The 17,965-nt window shown below is 36.0% G+C and overlaps 1 protein-coding gene across 7 annotated transcripts in view; it reads right to left on the reverse strand.

Moving 5' to 3' along the window:
* Positions 1–17,965, reverse strand: part of KMT2E (lysine methyltransferase 2E (inactive)) — a 94,358-nt gene that overhangs the window by 12,376 nt on the left and 64,017 nt on the right. For all 7 annotated transcript variants that reach the window (XM_048212903.2, XM_026503892.4, XM_048212902.2 and 4 more), the window contains 6 exons: positions 14,453–14,683; positions 14,206–14,336; positions 13,081–13,198; positions 12,086–12,195; positions 9,220–9,484; positions 8,164–8,262 (listed from right to left, as the gene is read on the reverse strand). In XM_048212903.2, the coding sequence (XP_048068860.1) occupies positions 8,164–8,262; positions 9,220–9,484; positions 12,086–12,195; positions 13,081–13,198; positions 14,206–14,336; positions 14,453–14,683 (954 nt within the window). The remainder of the gene's footprint in view (positions 1–8,163; positions 8,263–9,219; positions 9,485–12,085; positions 12,196–13,080; positions 13,199–14,205; positions 14,337–14,452; positions 14,684–17,965) is intronic.

The raw sequence follows: 17,965 nt of genomic DNA on the forward strand, positions 1-17,965 counted from the left end.
CAAGGCATTCTTCAACCCTCTGACCTTCCTGTCTTCCACTGACAGTTTAAGGCAGGGACTGAGGAACAGCAAGAGTTCCTTTGTCCTTCAGTTCTCTTTAGAGAGAGAATATTAAAAGCACAAGACCCAGAGCCTCGGCCAGAAACAGGACGCACGTCCATGGACTGACAGAACCAGGTCCTGAGTCTCAGAGCCATTTGGCTTTCCTCCTCTTCTGGTCAGTGACGTGGGGAAGAAGGGTTAGGAACTCCTGCTCGGGCTGCATGGTCTTCTCCACACTGGAGCTTTAGTCCCAGTAACTGTCAGCAGAGGTTTAAGCATTAAGACATCTACATTCTGAAAACTGCTTGCTGTATTTTTTCCTTCATTTTTAAAGAAAGATTTATTTTAGAGCTAGAGCGTGTGCTTGAGCAGGGGGAGGGGGGAGGGAGACTCCGCAAGTAGATGCCCCTGGTTAGCGCAGAGCTGGAAGTGGGGCTCGATCCCAGGACCCTGGGAGATCACGACCTGAGCCGAAATCAAGTGCACCTGCTAAACTGACTGGGTCCCTTTTTCATTTTTTTCACTCAATAAGGGGACAAAAATGGTCTATCAACAGACTCCTCTGACAATACTGCTAAGCTTCTAGTTAGTCACAACAAACTGCCATACTCCAAACTTGTCACTCTTACAAAACTATTATCCTCACTTTATATTACAGGTAAGAACACGGAGGTCCACAGAGGTAATAAGGTTGCTTGTTTGTGGATACATATGTACATATCCCGCTGCTCTTGCTTTAGGATGGGCAACTGGCACTAAAATAAACAGCACAGGCAAAAGTGGTCTTTTCACTGGAACTGGAAGTTTACTCAAACCCCTTTCATCTTATGGCTCTTTATAAAAACCCTAACTTTAGAAATCTGGAGTAATTAAATGATTTTCCTAATGCTTCACCTGCTGAACAGGGGACCGGGTGAGGAGGGAGAAAGGGTTAACTACTATGGTTATTTTCTCTCCTCAAAAATTTTACAATAGATCTGACAAAAAGTACATTCTTCCAGAAGAAACAAACTTAGCAAGAATCATTTTATGTATAAAAAATTACCAGTATTTAAGATAAATATGAATTTATGACAAAAATCTGACATAGCTCAATATTCACTTGTTTTAGATGGAAAGACCAAATTCATTCAATTAAAAACTGAACTTCCAGGGTGCCTTGGGTGGCTCTGTCAGCTAAGCATCTGACTCTTGATTTTGGTCCATGTCATGATCTCGGGGTCATGAGATCCAGCCCTGCTTTGGGCTCTGTGCTGAGCATGGAACCTGCTAAGATTCTCCCTCTCCCTCTCCCCCAGCTTGCACACATGCACATGCAGTCTCTCTCAGGAAATAAAAAGTAAATACTGAACTCCATGTAAACAATACAATTAATTGACAGTCAAAGGAAAATACTTCAGAGATGAGTCAATCTTTTTGAGCTCGTCAGGATCTTAAAAAAATCTAGTCCTGTGCTGCCACAGAAACCAAAGCCCATGTGTATTACGTGACTCATTCAAAGGCAGAACCATAATTATTATCCAAGTTTCCTGGCTCCTAATTTACTCTTTCCAATTAACCACCACTGATACTACATAAAGCAAAATAAAGCATAACTCTTCCCACATTTACTACAACTGTCAACTGAAAGCACTAAAGAGATATCCCAATATTTTAATACAATCTCATCTTTAAAAAACAGACAAATGTTGGAAATGGAAGCACGCCTTTGATTTTTTACATGAAAAAAACATGCTAGTCTACTTTTAAATTCCTTAAGGTTCATAGGTCGTTCAGCATTTGTTTTCACCACTGCCTCTAACACATTCTTTGACACCTAACTGGATACACAGTATCTACTTAATGGCAGAAAACTTGCCAATTTTATAGACCTAACTGATAAATAACCAGTTTTATATATAGCCTGGGGTAATTACAGTTTGTGTAGGGGATTAGAGAAATTAGGAGTCCTAATTAACCAGCAGACCCTAACATCTGTGCTTGATGTGGTTCAGATTATACTTGTCACATTCGGCTTAGTGCTAAGACCTGCATATTCTGTAACCATGACTCATTATTCCAAGCCCATGACCAGACCTCAGAATCACTATTATCTGTGAGCCGGGCAATCACGGACCTGATACAGAACTAGAATTAGACAGGTTTGCCTTTCAGGAATACTACATCAGCTTCTGACATACTGTTAATGCTGGAGTACTGGATGCTAAACTAACCTATGAAGGATCCCTAATGAGATCAACAGACTGCTTTCATGACATGTGTCTTAGTTTATGGTCTTACGGAGCAAATATAGAATACTGTAATTCCTGTAAGCAGAAGAAAGTCTGCTTAACATCCCTTTATAGGATTTTATCACTTAAGTAGGTATTTTGAGTATTTTTATTCCAATTTTGTGCTTCTATATATAAACACACTGGAGCACAAATCTGATTTAAAATCATAAAAACTGATAAACCTGGAAGATACTATGAAAATCTTGTCTAAGCCTCCTTTCAGTAAATGGTGAGGTCCATACAGTTCAAGGGCACATAATAAAGAACACATATTAAAGTTTTATATACAATACTGCAACTGAAAAAATAAACTCCACTGAGTAAATTGTTAGAATTCATCCTAATAACTAGAGATAATTGGTACTTTTTCACTGAGGAAACAGAGCTGATGCCCTGTGGGTGCCCCACAGCAGCTTTAGAGGGAAATGTGCCTCGTAGGAGAGTGAAAGAATGAGAAGAAAACACAATGAAGACCTCTAGGGACTCATGGTTTATTTTTTTACCTTGCTAATGGGTAGAAGGGTTTCTTAAAAGAAAAAACTTGCCTTTTAAAGGAAAGGGAACCAGCAGGGTCAGCCTGCCAAATTACCCTACCCACAGCCTTGAAATAGAGAAAGTAAGAAATTCCTTACTCAAATAACTTTGCTTATCCTCTTAGAGATTAATTTATTAATCTTTTAAAAAGCGGTTCAGATTACTGATTACCAATAGAATAATTCCAAAATAAGAAGTATGTCTTGTGGGGTATCCCCATTTCTTCTCTACCAGATGAGGATTCCGTTTATCCTCACAGTACTGCTTCCTCGTTGATACTTATTTCTTAACTCCCTACATGCCATCGTCCATGAAGCTTCTCCAGAACCTGGCCACCTTTTTCACCCAGTACCTTCCCTGGCCCTCAGCATGGAGTGAATACTCACAGCTTTGTTAAATGAGTAAGAATTGTGAATGTATAATAGAAAGCACGTTGTCACTGTTACGTGAAAGTATGGAACAAAGTATTTTAACAAGATTTTGGAAATCGTGAGTTTATTACAAGGCAGCTAAAGCTGAGTATCCTCATTTTGTTTGAACAGAATACCAATAAAAATAAATGGGTTCCCTTCTGCTATGTAATACCATAATGTCATTAATCACTCACCTTTAGAAACACAATTCCTAAACTCTGTAATGAGAGAAAATGGGACCTAAGAAAACTGAAATTAGTAACCGACAAACAGTCATGTTATTTTTAAGGGCTGAAAACTAATCAGGTGGGTGATCACATATCTTCAGATGAGTTTCCTGGCAAGAAATTTATCCTAATGATATCTTACTATTAAAGTTTCTTCCACATCTTCTAAAGCGATCTTCTAAGTCAAGTCACTTCCTAGAGGCATTAGGAACAGCAGGATTCTTTCTAATCTTTTCCCACAAGATGCTTGTTCCATCGAGTAAAAATCGGTAGATGTCGAAGGTATCACCACAAACAAGCTGCAAGGATGTCTAAGTTTATGAAATGGTTTCATAAACAGAATTAAGTCTTTAAGCACACCATGTGTACACTGGGAAACTCAAAGTTGGGGACCTGAAGCACTGTTTACTAAACTCAACTGGCCACAAAGCTCTTTTTTTCACAAAATGTATTAGAGTTCTGTGGAATAATTTCTGGTGTGAAGGATGAGGGATAAGAAAATTATGGAGAATTCTGCATCCTGGCAAGGCCTCCAGGACACTACCTGGCCTATAAGAAAGCTTCAGTTAATTCACACTTACAGGCTTATCTACATCTCTACTTAAATGGCTGCCACAAATATTTAGTAGGCTCATTTAGTGACCATGTACTTTATAAAAGCCAGCACATTTTTTTCCCTAGGAGCTGGGGCTATAGCAATTAACACAATTACAAATTCTCGCCCTCATGTAGTTTATATCCTAGTGATACACAATTCCAGATTTTCCTAGCTGCTTGACAAGTTGAAGCATTCATAACCTAGGTGACCATCCTTTCATACCCTTTTTGTTTTTTAATTTTTTTTTAAAAAAGATTTTATTTTTCATTTATTTGAGAGAGCAAGCACAAACGGGGGGGGGGGGCGGGAGGAGCAAGGGGAGAGGGAAAAGCAGGCTCCCCACTGAGCAGGGAGCCCGATGCGGGGCTCAATCCCAGGACCCTGAGATCATGACCTGAGCCAAAGGCAGATGCTTAACTGAGTCACCCAGGCGCCCACTTCTTAAATCTCTATCCTCGTAAGTGTGAAGGCCTCCTGAACCACCTTCCCTGGACTCCAGTTTAAGCAATCTGACTACAATATACCATCAAACATTGCCAAGACTATATATCCCCACAGTACAGTCTTTCCATAATGCCACAAAAAATTATTTTGAAAACACAGATCAGAAGATACTTTAGGAAGTTCTTTTCATGCCATTATAAATTGCGAAGGGCAAGCCTCCTTTTTTATTTACATTTTTTAAAAGCTTTATCACTTGTTAGTTCAACAAAATGCAGTGAGCTTCCCAATACCTAACCCCCTGCCGCACACTCTCTTTACCTCTGACAAGGTTATGGTCACCTCACCTCACCTGCTACTGTGTACCTGGGGGCGTCCACTCAGTAGTGCTCTGGTTCTGCAATTAGGTGACTATAAACAGCCTACTGTATTTCAACTGCCATAGCTTAACTGGGCTGATTATAGGATTCTCCAAAGTGAATTGCAACCCACTTCCAAAGAAGTATTTCTTACCAGCTAAAAAGCAAATGTCAACCATCTACTCAGTCCTATAACCATTTAGGCACAAATTTGCTTTTGTAAGCAGGTAACAACTTTTTAAGGGGGCAAAATAATGGAGGGAAAAGGAAAGTGTTATTGAAAGAATAGCTATCTGGCCATATAATAATAATTTATTCTTCCATGAAATCTTTTTCAACATTTCATGTGATCTGCTACCAACCAACCTTACTTCCCAACTCCCCCCCCCAAAAACAGCCTACATAATCCCAACCAAGTATGATTCATCACTTTTATAACACCCCCCCAGGCTATTTTCCCTACAGGCTATTTCTCCACTCACTGCCATACAATTAGGTACAAGCTAATCTGTACTTGTTCCAACCGTACTCCTGAGGGCCATCATAAATACGACCTATTTCATGAAATGGCCTCTGAGCACCCCCACCCCAACCACAACTCTAAGTTATCATATTTATAGTTCCTTTACCACATTTCTTGCTGCACTGTAATTGTTTCTATAAATGCCCCTGAAGGCAGAGACATTGTCTGATCTTCCAACATCACCAAAAAGAACAAGCAAGCAAACAAAATAATATATCCACTGGTGCAATTTTTGGGAGACAGAACAAAATGCTAAATATTAGGTTGTGTATGAAACTGCCATTTATGTAGGTAAACACTGTCGAATCAACAATTTCATAGGCTTCAGCTATACTACAAAAGGATGGGCTGAAGGATATCTGAATTTGGACATTACATGGTATTTACCTGCGAAGAGAGTATGACTAACTCCTTTTATATCCCATTCTCATGAATATACAAGAGAAATAGTATCTCCTGTTATATCCACAATGATTTAAAGTCTGTCCTCTCACAGAAGGAAATTTCAAGCAGTTTAAGAGAAGTTTCTCAGGAGTTGTCCTTAATCTTTCCAACTGTTAACCTAACCAATACAAAAGGCAGACACTAAAGGCTGAGATTAATATTTAAACTTTTCAAAACCAAATATTTTGTTTCTCACAAATACTGTGTTGGCAGGGGTGGGGGAGACCATGCCAACTGGCTTCGGAATCCCAGGATGCATTCTTTCACATTCTGCTTGAGTATATCCAAAAATTCTATCATTGAGATATCAAAGCAAATGTACCAATTAGAAATAGTAACACTACAATGATTTTGATTTCTAAGTATTTATTTCATATCCCTTCAAAATACCAGACAAATTCTAAACACTGATGCTTTTCAAGTTTTCCACATTTTACTCGTATAAAAAATACCCAGCTGTACAGCAACCCTAGAGGCAGATGTTAAAATGAATACGCTAAAATGGACACAGAATTTGAAGCATTCACCTGTATTAATATAGCATACTAACAAGTAAAATCAGGACCAAACGTGGACCAAGGAAGCCTTTTTAGCTGTCCAAAGTTCCATCAACAAAAGGATATTTCTATTTTCGCAATTTATAATGGCATGAAAAGAACTGGGATCTGAAAATGAAGAGTTTTAAGTTCACAGATTTTCTCAGCATTAAAAGATATTTTTTAAGTAGCCCCACAATCATAAAAACTTTTTTAAAAATGCAATCTGAGTAAAATTACTGTTAAGGGCATTAAACAAACCTTTTCTTTTTTAATCTCATGATTTTCTCAAAGGAGTTGTTACAGCCCTTAAAGTCACTTGTGAAAGAGGTTCCTCCTACCAGACACATGCCTCAACCAAAAACAAGTGATACCCTACATTGGTTTTGCAGTTTAGTGCAAATACACTGCTGTGGCTATCGTGGAATGAATGGGCCATTACTGAAAATCTAGTCAAGAGAGGGCCACAGGTAATTTGGGTAGGTACAGGTAATTTAGATGTAACCAAATCTCAAAATTCCTTTAGGTACAGGAAAAAAACTCTTCTCTTTATAACCAACTTCCTTCAGTACTTTCTCCTACAGAGTTGTTTTTTTGTCTCTTTGATCTCTAGTATCTCCCTATCCCCTCAGAGCAATGTCTCTGAAATCCAGAGGCTGTGAAACAGTTCCGCATCGCTTTCACAATTATGAACATCAGCAATGAAATAACATTACAGGAATGACCATCCAGGGAATAAAACAAACTTAATGCTAAGTATGCCTACAAAGACCAAATTTCAAAGACCCTGCTCTAAGTATATGACACCTGAGATTCCATGGAATGCAGCATGAAAATCACAGATAGGAAACAAGGAAGAATATAAAATAAAAAGGAGTGGGGAAAACCCATACTAAGATCATTAATTGGTGTGTTAAGTCATTTTCAAATCTTTGGGCAAACTATACCATAATACTTACTTAACTGGCCTAAATATTATATCCACTGCTAAATTAACGTGGATTTCTAAGGAAGTATCTTGTATCATTTCTTGTATTAATATATATTATTATATATATAATATTATATATTATTATAGTATTATATTATTATATATATAATATTATATATTATATATAATTATTAATATATCCACTGCTAAATTAACGTGGATTTCTAAGGAAGTATCTTGTATCATTTCTTGTATTAATATATATATAAGATATATATATACAGATATATATATAATATATATATATATAATATATATCTGTATGAAGAGTAGAACAAGGAACATAAATACAAATGCATTTTAATGAAAACCTTATTTTATGATACCAGTATGAGATACAGACATAGTAGCTACCAAACAGTCGGGTGGTTTTGGTTTTGTTTTTGTTTATGTAAGTCATTTATTTGGTGCTGTTATAAGCTTTAAAATTCCATTTTTGCTTTATATTAAATTATAGAAGAGAAAAGGTACATTTAGCTAATGAAAGACATTTCGAACAGTAATTCTGGCATTAAAATTTATTAACAGTTCTCAGCTTCAAAAATGTTAAATGTCATACATTCTAAAATTTCTATTGAACACAAAATAAAAATAGAAAAGATTAGTGCAAGTTACTTGAATGGTATTAACAAAGCCAAACAGAAATGCTCAGTGGCACATCGTGTTTGCTAACTTGAAACAAAGAATAGTGTCAGAACCCTCCTAAAGGCAGCAACAGTTACTATGGGAAGAGCAGTTGTCACAAGAGACAGCATGAAGCAGCCACTGGCTTCCCAACTTACCATCTTCCTTTTCCTTTCTGCAATCTGCTCCTCTGATTCCATTTCTACTTCATTGCTAATGGGAGTTTTTTCTTCTATATCGTCAATAAAATCTGGTTCCTGAAAGATGGAAATGACTGCTTTATAGAAACTACTATTCCATCTACAAACTCAGGACACTGAACTATTACAAATTTAACCACAACTAACGCAGTCAACATAGAAAAATTACAAGCCTACTTAAATCCATTTCAGAACTTTAAAACTGGTTTTAATTCGAGAGAACTTTCAAAATTAAATAATTTTGCCTTTTAAAGTTCTAGTCAATAATGTTATTAACAGAGCCCACAAGGTCAAATATGGTAGCACAGCCTTCTGTTTATATCCTTCCCAAAACATAAACACATAAAATGACTTCATAAAACCCAGTGCCTAGAGATACCAAGTGCTCAAATAAATGTTTGCTCAATTTAAAACTTATGGGAAAGTATCATTAAACTGATTAAACTACTAAATTATGGAAGATGGGGTACTGAAGATGAGCGAAACACCTTACTTAATTTTCATTTTAAACGGTCCCTCCTAACTTCCATTTATGTAGAGGGCATATAAAAAACTATTCCCTGGCAAGGCAGACATATGGGCCAAACTCAGCCCCCAAAATTATCTTATGTGTTAAGAGAATTTTTTCTGAAAAATCTTCTCTCTCATCCTTATAGACCTGATTTAATTATGCCTCAAATGTTTAAAAAAGGAAATTAAGACTTTAAATAAGAACACTTATTAACATTAAGGACAATACCATCTGGGAGAAGTTTTTAAATTACCCACTTACAGAAAAATCTTGTATTCAATTCTGCAAGGATTTGCTGGCTGAGTTGTTTAACAAGCTTAACAAACACTGCACAAATTCCACCAGAACTTGTGTACTTGTGTTTTATGCTTCTAAGTGCTTCCTTAAATAACAGATTTAACTTTAAAATTTTAAACCACTTTACATAAAAAAGAGGTTAAAACATTACAAATTATTTTCTTTTGTTGACTTCTGTTGAGAATCAGAAGAGCATAGTTCAGTACCTGATTATTTGATACTGATAGTCTCAGTGGAGAAAGCTTTCTCTGTTTAGTTTCTGGGCTCTTCATTTTGTTGGTTGTTCCTTCACAATCCAAAGTAATATTCTGATTCTGTGTATCTTTTTCTTTTGAAATATCCTTTTCTTTTTTTCCTTTTTTCCTTCTGGTCTCATAACCGCTATTGATGTTTTCCGTGGATTCAGAACTACGTTTCAGAACAGGGCACTCTGGATTTTCCTTGAGGCATGCGCAGTCCACCTTGTACTTACTGGAAAGATAACCAGTTAAATATTTACTCTAGACACAAACTGTAAAATTTTCTAATCCATTTTAAGCTGCAACTCTGTAAAATTATATGCTGCTACTACTACTTATAAGCAATCCTTACTTCGTGCTAATTTTGCATTCCCATGGTAAGTATCACAAACAAGTTTTTCTCCCTCATTATGTTTTTTACATTTAAAAAACATAATCATTAGAAGTTGATTTCTGACCAGAGATCAGGCCTTCAATCGTAAGGATAGCCAGTTATGGTTTAGAGGGGGAAAAAAAAACCCTCAATAAATTAAAATTGAGTCCTTTTCAGTAAAATGATTCTTTGGCTCACAATAAGGCAAAAATGGTATTTACTTCAGTGGTCCCAAACCATAACTATGTCTTATACTTTAAGAAATGACTTCGATAACCAGGTGTCTTTAAAAAGCTACCTTGAAAAAAGGGGAAGTTACGTTTCCCTTTGCCCCTCTTAAGTGTTCCCTCTTTCAAATGAACACTTGAAAAATAATTGCACTCTCTCTCATCTTCACTGCAGTGATAATTATTACTTCCACCATACAGAGAAGATTAAAGCGCAGAGAGGTTCAGCATTTTGTCCAAAGTGACAGTTACTAAACGGTTGGGACAGCATTCAGGTACAAGTCTGTGTGAGTCCAAAGCTCACACTTTTTACCTCTTCAGTATTTCTGCACTCTGCCCTCCATGTCCCTACCACCATGATTTAGTTTCTCTCCAGGATGCAGGCAAAATGCCCAACCTGAGTTAAACAGTAGAAGCCTCCCATTTTACATGTTTTAAGTTGTTTAATGTTTGTTCACCATAAAAATAATTTACTTTCCTAAGTTTCTAATACTGCTCCTTACTCACTTTCAAGATTAGTACAAGTCAAACTGGCTAAAATCTGTGAATCAGGGATAGAATTCAAAAATTTATGATCTATGCCCCCACCTCCCCAAATTAGGTATTACTAGAAACTAGGCTGAAACTCTTTCTAGATGTTTTCTTTGATTTTAGAATACAACTGCAAATAATGATGGTCAACAGCTAATGTTTACTAAAAGCACTTATTTTGTGCCAGGAACCGTTTTAAACACTCTACATATCTTAAATACACTAAATCTTCAAAACATTCCTGTTACGTGAGTATTACTATTCTCCTATTATGACATAAGGAGATGAAGAAATTGGTCCAAAGTTACATAGGTAATAATAAGCAACCAAGCTGGGAATTGAAACCAGATTATAAAACGCTTATATTCTTAACCACTTACAGGAAACAGTCTTTCACAGTAAATGAGCAAAGAGCCATTATGCTAAATTTCCCACCATCTGGGGGAAAAGGGGCTAAACAAGGTAATGCGTAAGTTATACTAAATTTGACTCTCAACAATCAAGTAGAGCTGCACAGTGCAGGAAGTGGAATTTCATTGACAGAAAACATGGACATGTAAAACTTATGCATTTAAATAGGTTACCATACAAAATTTTAAAAGCAAAATCCAGAATAGGAGGAAATGAACTGAAACACTTATAACCCAATAGACTACAGGATACAAAAAGAACCACCCCGCCTTCCCCCCAAAGATCAGAAAAAGACTGTCCAGCAGGAAAACTGAAGATGATTAAACAACTCATAAAAGAGGAAATTCAAATGACAAATTAATATACAAAAAGATCCTTGGGCTCATAAAATAATCAAGGAAAATGATAATTAAAAATATAAAAAGATACCGTTTCACATGGATTAGCATCAATTTTTAGAAGTCGTAAGGAAGTGAAGCAAGGAAGAAAGGTGTGAGTAGAAACTGGTCATCACCCCACATCTGGTAAACCCTGAGGCCGTACACATCCTACAGCTGAGCAAGCACACCCCCGAGACTCCCTCCCATGGAGAGAACATGTGCCCACAAAGACATGTTCAAGAAGTCATAGGAACAGTTTTGGTAAATCTAAAGATCCAACAGAGGAAGGGATAAATGCCATTGGCAGTGAAAATAAATGAACTACAGCTACACAGAACAACAGAACCGAACCTCAAAAGTAATGAATGAGAAAAGATGAAACACTACAGAATATAATTTACATTGAATTTAAACTGAAGTTTTTATACTCAGAATTAACTTTATTTTCCTAGTGTTTCAGAACAACAGTTCTCAGAATTTCCTAACAGGACTCCAACAAACCCTTTCAATTTATACTGCAAAGAAAATTTATACAATTTCTTTCGTTTGGAGGGGCAAAAGTGAAATTATCCATTCACACTGATCAGGCAAATTAACTGTAAGACTAAAACTGTACCCCCTAAAATACCAGAAAGAACAAATTCTCATGTAAACAAGGTCAGTGCTGTATGGCTGAATTAGGACTAATGATTTTAATTACTATGAGCACTTACGTTACAATAATAATTAGAGTTTGGAAAAGAACTAAGTAATAATGCTCAGTGGAAGTTGACACCAAAATGCTTGTTTTCAACTAGATTTCATTGTCTCATAACAAATACAAATAAAAAGCTATGAAAGTAATGACAATACCTAAGATTTTTAGGAAGACTATTTCAAAACACAGAACTCATTTAGAGACTTGAACTTACCAATTCCCATAGTCAAAATCAAAGGCAATAGTTATTTCAGTTCCCTTTGGAATACTCTGTATAGAATAAATGTAAAGATGAATGGTTCCATCTTCAATTTCATGCCTCACCTGTTAAAAGAATAATTTTATATTTTTATAAATTTCTATCTTAGAAGCACCTCATCCTGCAATTTTGAAAACTTTTCAAAGTAATTCATGAGTACAACGTGAAAAATATGCAAGCAATTACAAGATGTAACAGTGGTTATCAACTAGAAGCAAGTACAGTGATGCAAACTCCACAGTCCACCAGGTAGCATTAAAAAGCAAATACTACACTTCACTGATTCCACAATGCATATTTTTTCAACTCCGAGTATCCCTGAAATTGGAAGTTTTATAAGTGATGGTATCTTCGATTTGACGACATGCAGTAATGAGTAATGGTACAGTTAATGCCATACTTTTCTATGACAGACACTAGTCCTCCTAACAAGTTCTTACAAGTAAAACAAGCACAGACAAGCTTACAAAGCTAGTTTGTCAAAGACAAGACATGAATCTAGTATGTCTGGTTTCAAAACCTATACTCTTAATTGTAACATAGCTATAAATTTAAAATGTTTATTTTGGCATGTAAAAAAATAAAACTAGAAATACTACTTTAGGCTCCAAATTAAAACACAGTTGTATAAAAAATTTTTATAGTAGCACATATAAAATCTACTTTAGCTTTCAGTTTCATCATCTATCTTGATCCAATCAGATCATGACCCATAAAGAGAGCTTAAGGAATAAACAGAAGCCCAATATTTCCTCTTACAAAGAACATCACAATTTCTTCAATGTGTAATGTAATTTTTAAGACCTCAGAGCCCAGTATCAACTAATTTTTCAAAATGGAAACACACTGGGCAATATAAAATTCATCAATGGTTAAAAGGCTTGTGTTTGATACTCAATTCCACACATCCCCCACACCCCTGCCTCCCACAAAGATTTCTGTAAGCTTACCTCTGCATTGGGTGTACAAGAACGCCTGATGAACCGAGCCTCATTCCCAAAAGTCCTTGCATCAACACACATTTCTAGCCCGTGAAATTTAGAATAAAATAAAACAAAAGGATATGGTCTACAAAGAAAGAAATGCATTATAAACTATTAACATATTAACAAACTTCTAAAAGACTCAAAGTAAATAGTGAAGCCAAGATCTGAATACAGGCAATCTGATACCAGAGCCCATTCGTTAAGGGCTAGTTCATGCCAATTACATTTTTACCTGCTCCAATAATCTTATCTAAATTAAAGGTAATTAATTGAAGGTAGAAATTCAAATTTACAAGGAAAAATAAAAAGGAAGGGACTACTGCCTTTACAGAAGGATTCATAACTGGACACCTTTAAAATCTTTATCTCCTAGTGCATTTAAGTGTTTGATTTATAGCACTGTTTGTATGTAAAAGAGAAGTATTCTTGTATAGCTTTCGAATCTTAAAAACTCAAGTTATAAACAACAAATACTTTTAATAATCATATAGACTGAGAATGTTCTCTCTCTAGAGATACCAACATATTTCCAGACCTCAGGGAAGCAATGGGTCACAACATCAAATTCCCACCAAAAACACAAACCACAGAAAAGTGCTCCAGAGCCATTCCAGTAGCAAGAAAGTGGGAGCTGAATGTGGTGGCAATAATGGAAAAGCAAATCTAACATCCTCTAATATAGAGGAAGGGGTTTTGCCTGTGATCACCAATGGTCTTTTCAGGTTCTACCAATGATGTTACAAGGAATTAGGAAAGATCCCGGAGGCAAAAGGATTCCTTATAGTCTTAGGTAATCAAAGTTTTTCATTAACATCCACCTGTATTGCTGTAGTTTGTCTTTGAAGTAGACTGTTGTAGGAGTGTCAGCAAGACAGAGATAGGTAAGAGACTGAGGAATACATCTGCTTTTTGCTATACTTTATTATAGTTCAAAAGTTAACAGTCACTGTTCAATCACACTACACTTTTAAATGTATTAAAATGATCGCTTAGGAAAGCAAAATACATACAAACACAGACAGCATCTTGGTAAAACAGCCAAAAAAACAATCTTTAACTACAGTTAACTGGTAAAATAAATAAATATACCTCTTAAAGAAATATCCATTTGCTTCAAACTGTTCTCTTAGCATAAACTTCCCTCTGTACTCAATGATAAGTGCATCAGGAGGCAAATCTTTTGCGGATTTCAGAATTTTCTTATTTTTTTGTATATGGCTCTAAAACCAGAGAAATGCTGAGATTAATTAAACCTGATCGCTTTCAATTTACTCAAGATATACATTAGAAAACAGTTTTTGTTTCGTAATTTTTTTTTGGCAAATGATATACTTACCTCCACAGGAGGCTTAAAGAGCAGATTGTTGGTATTCAAATCTGATTTGTTTATTTCTTTTTTGTCATTTCCATTGCCTAATCTCAGAGCTATTCTTTGTGCCTCCCTCTGAACACCCTCACTATATTGGTTACTGTTTGCCTCTTCGTATCGATCCATCCACGCTTTAATTTTTGTCTCCCATCCAAAATTTGAACCATCAGATGAAGGATCAATCTCTGGAGCTGAACCCTGAAATCATAGCAAACTAAGCATTAATATCTGGACTTCTAAGTATTTATACACACACACACACACACACACACACACACACAAATAAATAATAATCTATGTAAAAGAACATAATATAAAGTAGAAATAATGGTAGGCTTTCTGAGTTGATCCTAGGGAAAAACTGACCATAAATGAGCAGCCTACCACGTCTTTATACTGCATGCCAGACAAGTAAGGACTTAGAAGACTAAAGGAGGCCAAATTATGTGTGACTAGCATAAATTCAGACCACTAGCCAAACTGAGGCCTTCAATAAAACTGCAAATACCCCAAACTTTGGAGTCACTGTCAGCTAATGGTTAAAAAAAAGATAGCGTAGGGTCGCCTGGGTGGCACGGTCAGCTAAGCATCCAATTCTTGGTTTTGGCTCAGGTCATGATCTCAGGGCCGTGAGATCGAGACCCACATCAGCCCTGAGCTGGGCGCAGAGCCTGCTTAAGATTCTCTCTCCCCCCATCTCCCTCTGCCCCTCCCCCACTGCTCTCTTGGGCACTCTCTTAAAAAAAAGATATGAAATTTTTTATTAGAGATTGTCAGTATCTACCTTGTACTCACAGTTCTGATAGACTACTACAATTGTAACATGTTTTATTTAACAATATACTTTGATATCTTAATTTAGTGTAATTTCAAGATCTATAATCAACTGTCCACATGATAAATTTGACATGAGAACAAAATGTCTCACAGAATGTAAAATGACCCAAAATGGTCCATAACCTAAATTCAAGGGTCATACTGAAAGCAAGAACATTTAAACTTAAATACTTTCTCTTCATCTATACCTCCTACTAAAAATCCGTAAGATAAGAATGCTAAAAGCCAAGTACAAAACGTTACAGCCTCTCTTAATCTGTTACAGAGCAAAAAGAGGGGGGCACCCGGCTGGCTCAGTTGGAAGAGCATGCAACTCTAAATCTTGGGGTGGTGAGTTTGAGCCTCATGCTGCATGTAGAAATTACTTAAAAATAAAAAAATCTTAAAAAAAAAAAGAAAGAACAAAATGGGGCACTTTTCCTGCTGGAATGCAATTTATAGATAGGTACAATTACCACACATTTTAAAAATGTGGATTCCCACAATTTTTTTTAAGGTTTTTTTTGTTTTGTTTTAAAGATTTTATTTATTTATCTCACAGAGACAGAGCAAACACAGGCAGGGGGAGTGGCAAAGGGACAGGGAGAAGCAAGCTACCCACCAAGCAGAGAGCCCAACGTGGGGCTTGATCCCAGAACCCTGGGATCATGACCTGAGCCAAAGGCAGACACTTAACAACTGAGCCACCCAGGCGCCCCTTCAACAACAATTCTTATTTGCAATCTTAGGGTGAAAATGAATCAATGACGATAACAAAAACATTTATGTTTCATTAGCATAATTCAGATTTCAATTTTTTGTAAATGCTATTCATCAGTTTCTTTCTACAACACTGAACACCTTACACCTTGATGAGAAAAGATTATTTCTAAAATATGTACAACCTAAGTAACTAAAATTTTAAAATCATATGTAGAATTCATAAAAACTCATATATCCTATTAGACATGTACACATGTGCAGTAACACTAAAATTTACCATTTGTCCACGTTCCATATAAGTAACTAATTTTTATTACAAAAAGTATCATTCTTTCTTACAATGAAACAAACTACAGTAAGTTGTTCAGCTGCTTGACAGGAGTAGGTTTATTTTTACCAACTGATATTTTATGTAATTATATATTCCACATTATAATGACCACCTTGTAACAGATTTTTACACAAATATGAAATACTATATAATAAGGCCTTCATCAGCTTTATTAAAGAAATCTATAAATTTAAAAATTTTTTCCTTCTATTTTACCTTCTCCCCCACCCAAGCCTTCTACTGACCTGGTATATATTTGATACAGTAAATTCTTCTGTATCTCTTGAACCTATAAATACTATAGAATTACTAACTGGAATTGTTATGATCTTATAGAGGTATCTTTAAGTAAAAAAAAAAAAATCTTTAAAGATGCACAAAGCATTATTAAAATTTTACTTCCTTAGTCATTTCTTTACATAAGAAATGAAAATATTGGGGCGCCTGGGTGGCACAGCGGTTGGGCATCTGCCTTCGGCTCAGGGCGTGATCCCGGCGTTATGGGATCGAACCCCACGTCAGGCTCCTCCGCTATGAGCCTGCTTCTTCCTCTCCCACTCCCCCTGCTTGTGTTCCCTCTCTCGCTGGCTGTCTCTATCTCTGTCAAATAAATAAATAAAATCTTTAAAAAAAAAAAAAAAGAAATGAAAATATTTCACTTAAGTAAAAGATGCCCTGTCTTCAATAAACCTGCTACTGGGATAACTGGATAAATCAGAAAGAAAAGGAAACTATCAGAGTATTAAGTTTCCACTAGCTGAATTCAAAAACTTTTTCAGACTGTACGCTATGTCAGAGAATATCCCAGAAACCCAAGTTTAATATATAGTAAGTATAAAATCCTTAACTTTAACACATAAAGAACATTCTATGAAACTTTGGGCTTGTAGTCTGTTGAGTGACACCATGTTAACTTTCCTGAGAAAGAACTACAAAAGCATGTAATAATCATCACTAGACATCCATTTAATGATTTGTTTTCCAGGAAATGTGGAATAATAAATAACTATTATGCTTTACACTATGGGCACAACAAATATACCGTAACATGCTCCCCACATCCTACTCTACTATCTGACAACTTGAGAAGCCCATTATCCTTTAACCACATAACCTAGAAAGCTACAGTCACCCTATATAGTTGACCTCTGTGATCCGACACCTCTCTTTTAGGGGGAGGCAGAGCTGATGAGCCTTGCCTCTCTCAGCAATCTGGGATTCAACAAAATTGAGGCTATAGTCTAATTATTTCAAGGTACAGTGACTACTTTGTACTTCAACAGTGATTTTACAGTATTTTATAACAACTTACTTGACTAAATCACTCGAATCCCAACTATGCAAAAAAAAAAAAAAAAAAAGGAAATTTTCAAATTCTCTATGATTTTGCATTCATATGTCCAGTATACGATGTAGTACTGGGAGGTACGGAATGCACTGATAACTGAAATTCAGATTATCCAAAATTTTGATATTAGCAATTACTTATATACCACCTCCTTTTGCTTAATATTTTAACATGTGAATAAACTCCAAGAGTATCATATTAATCAAATTAGAATTCTCTATGGTGCCACTTCTGGTAAAGATAATAAGCAATGAAATGATAC

Source organism: Ursus arctos, unplaced genomic scaffold (genome assembly GCF_023065955.2).
Source record: "Ursus arctos isolate Adak ecotype North America unplaced genomic scaffold, UrsArc2.0 scaffold_3, whole genome shotgun sequence".
NCBI lineage: Eukaryota > Metazoa > Chordata > Mammalia > Carnivora > Ursidae > Ursus > Ursus arctos.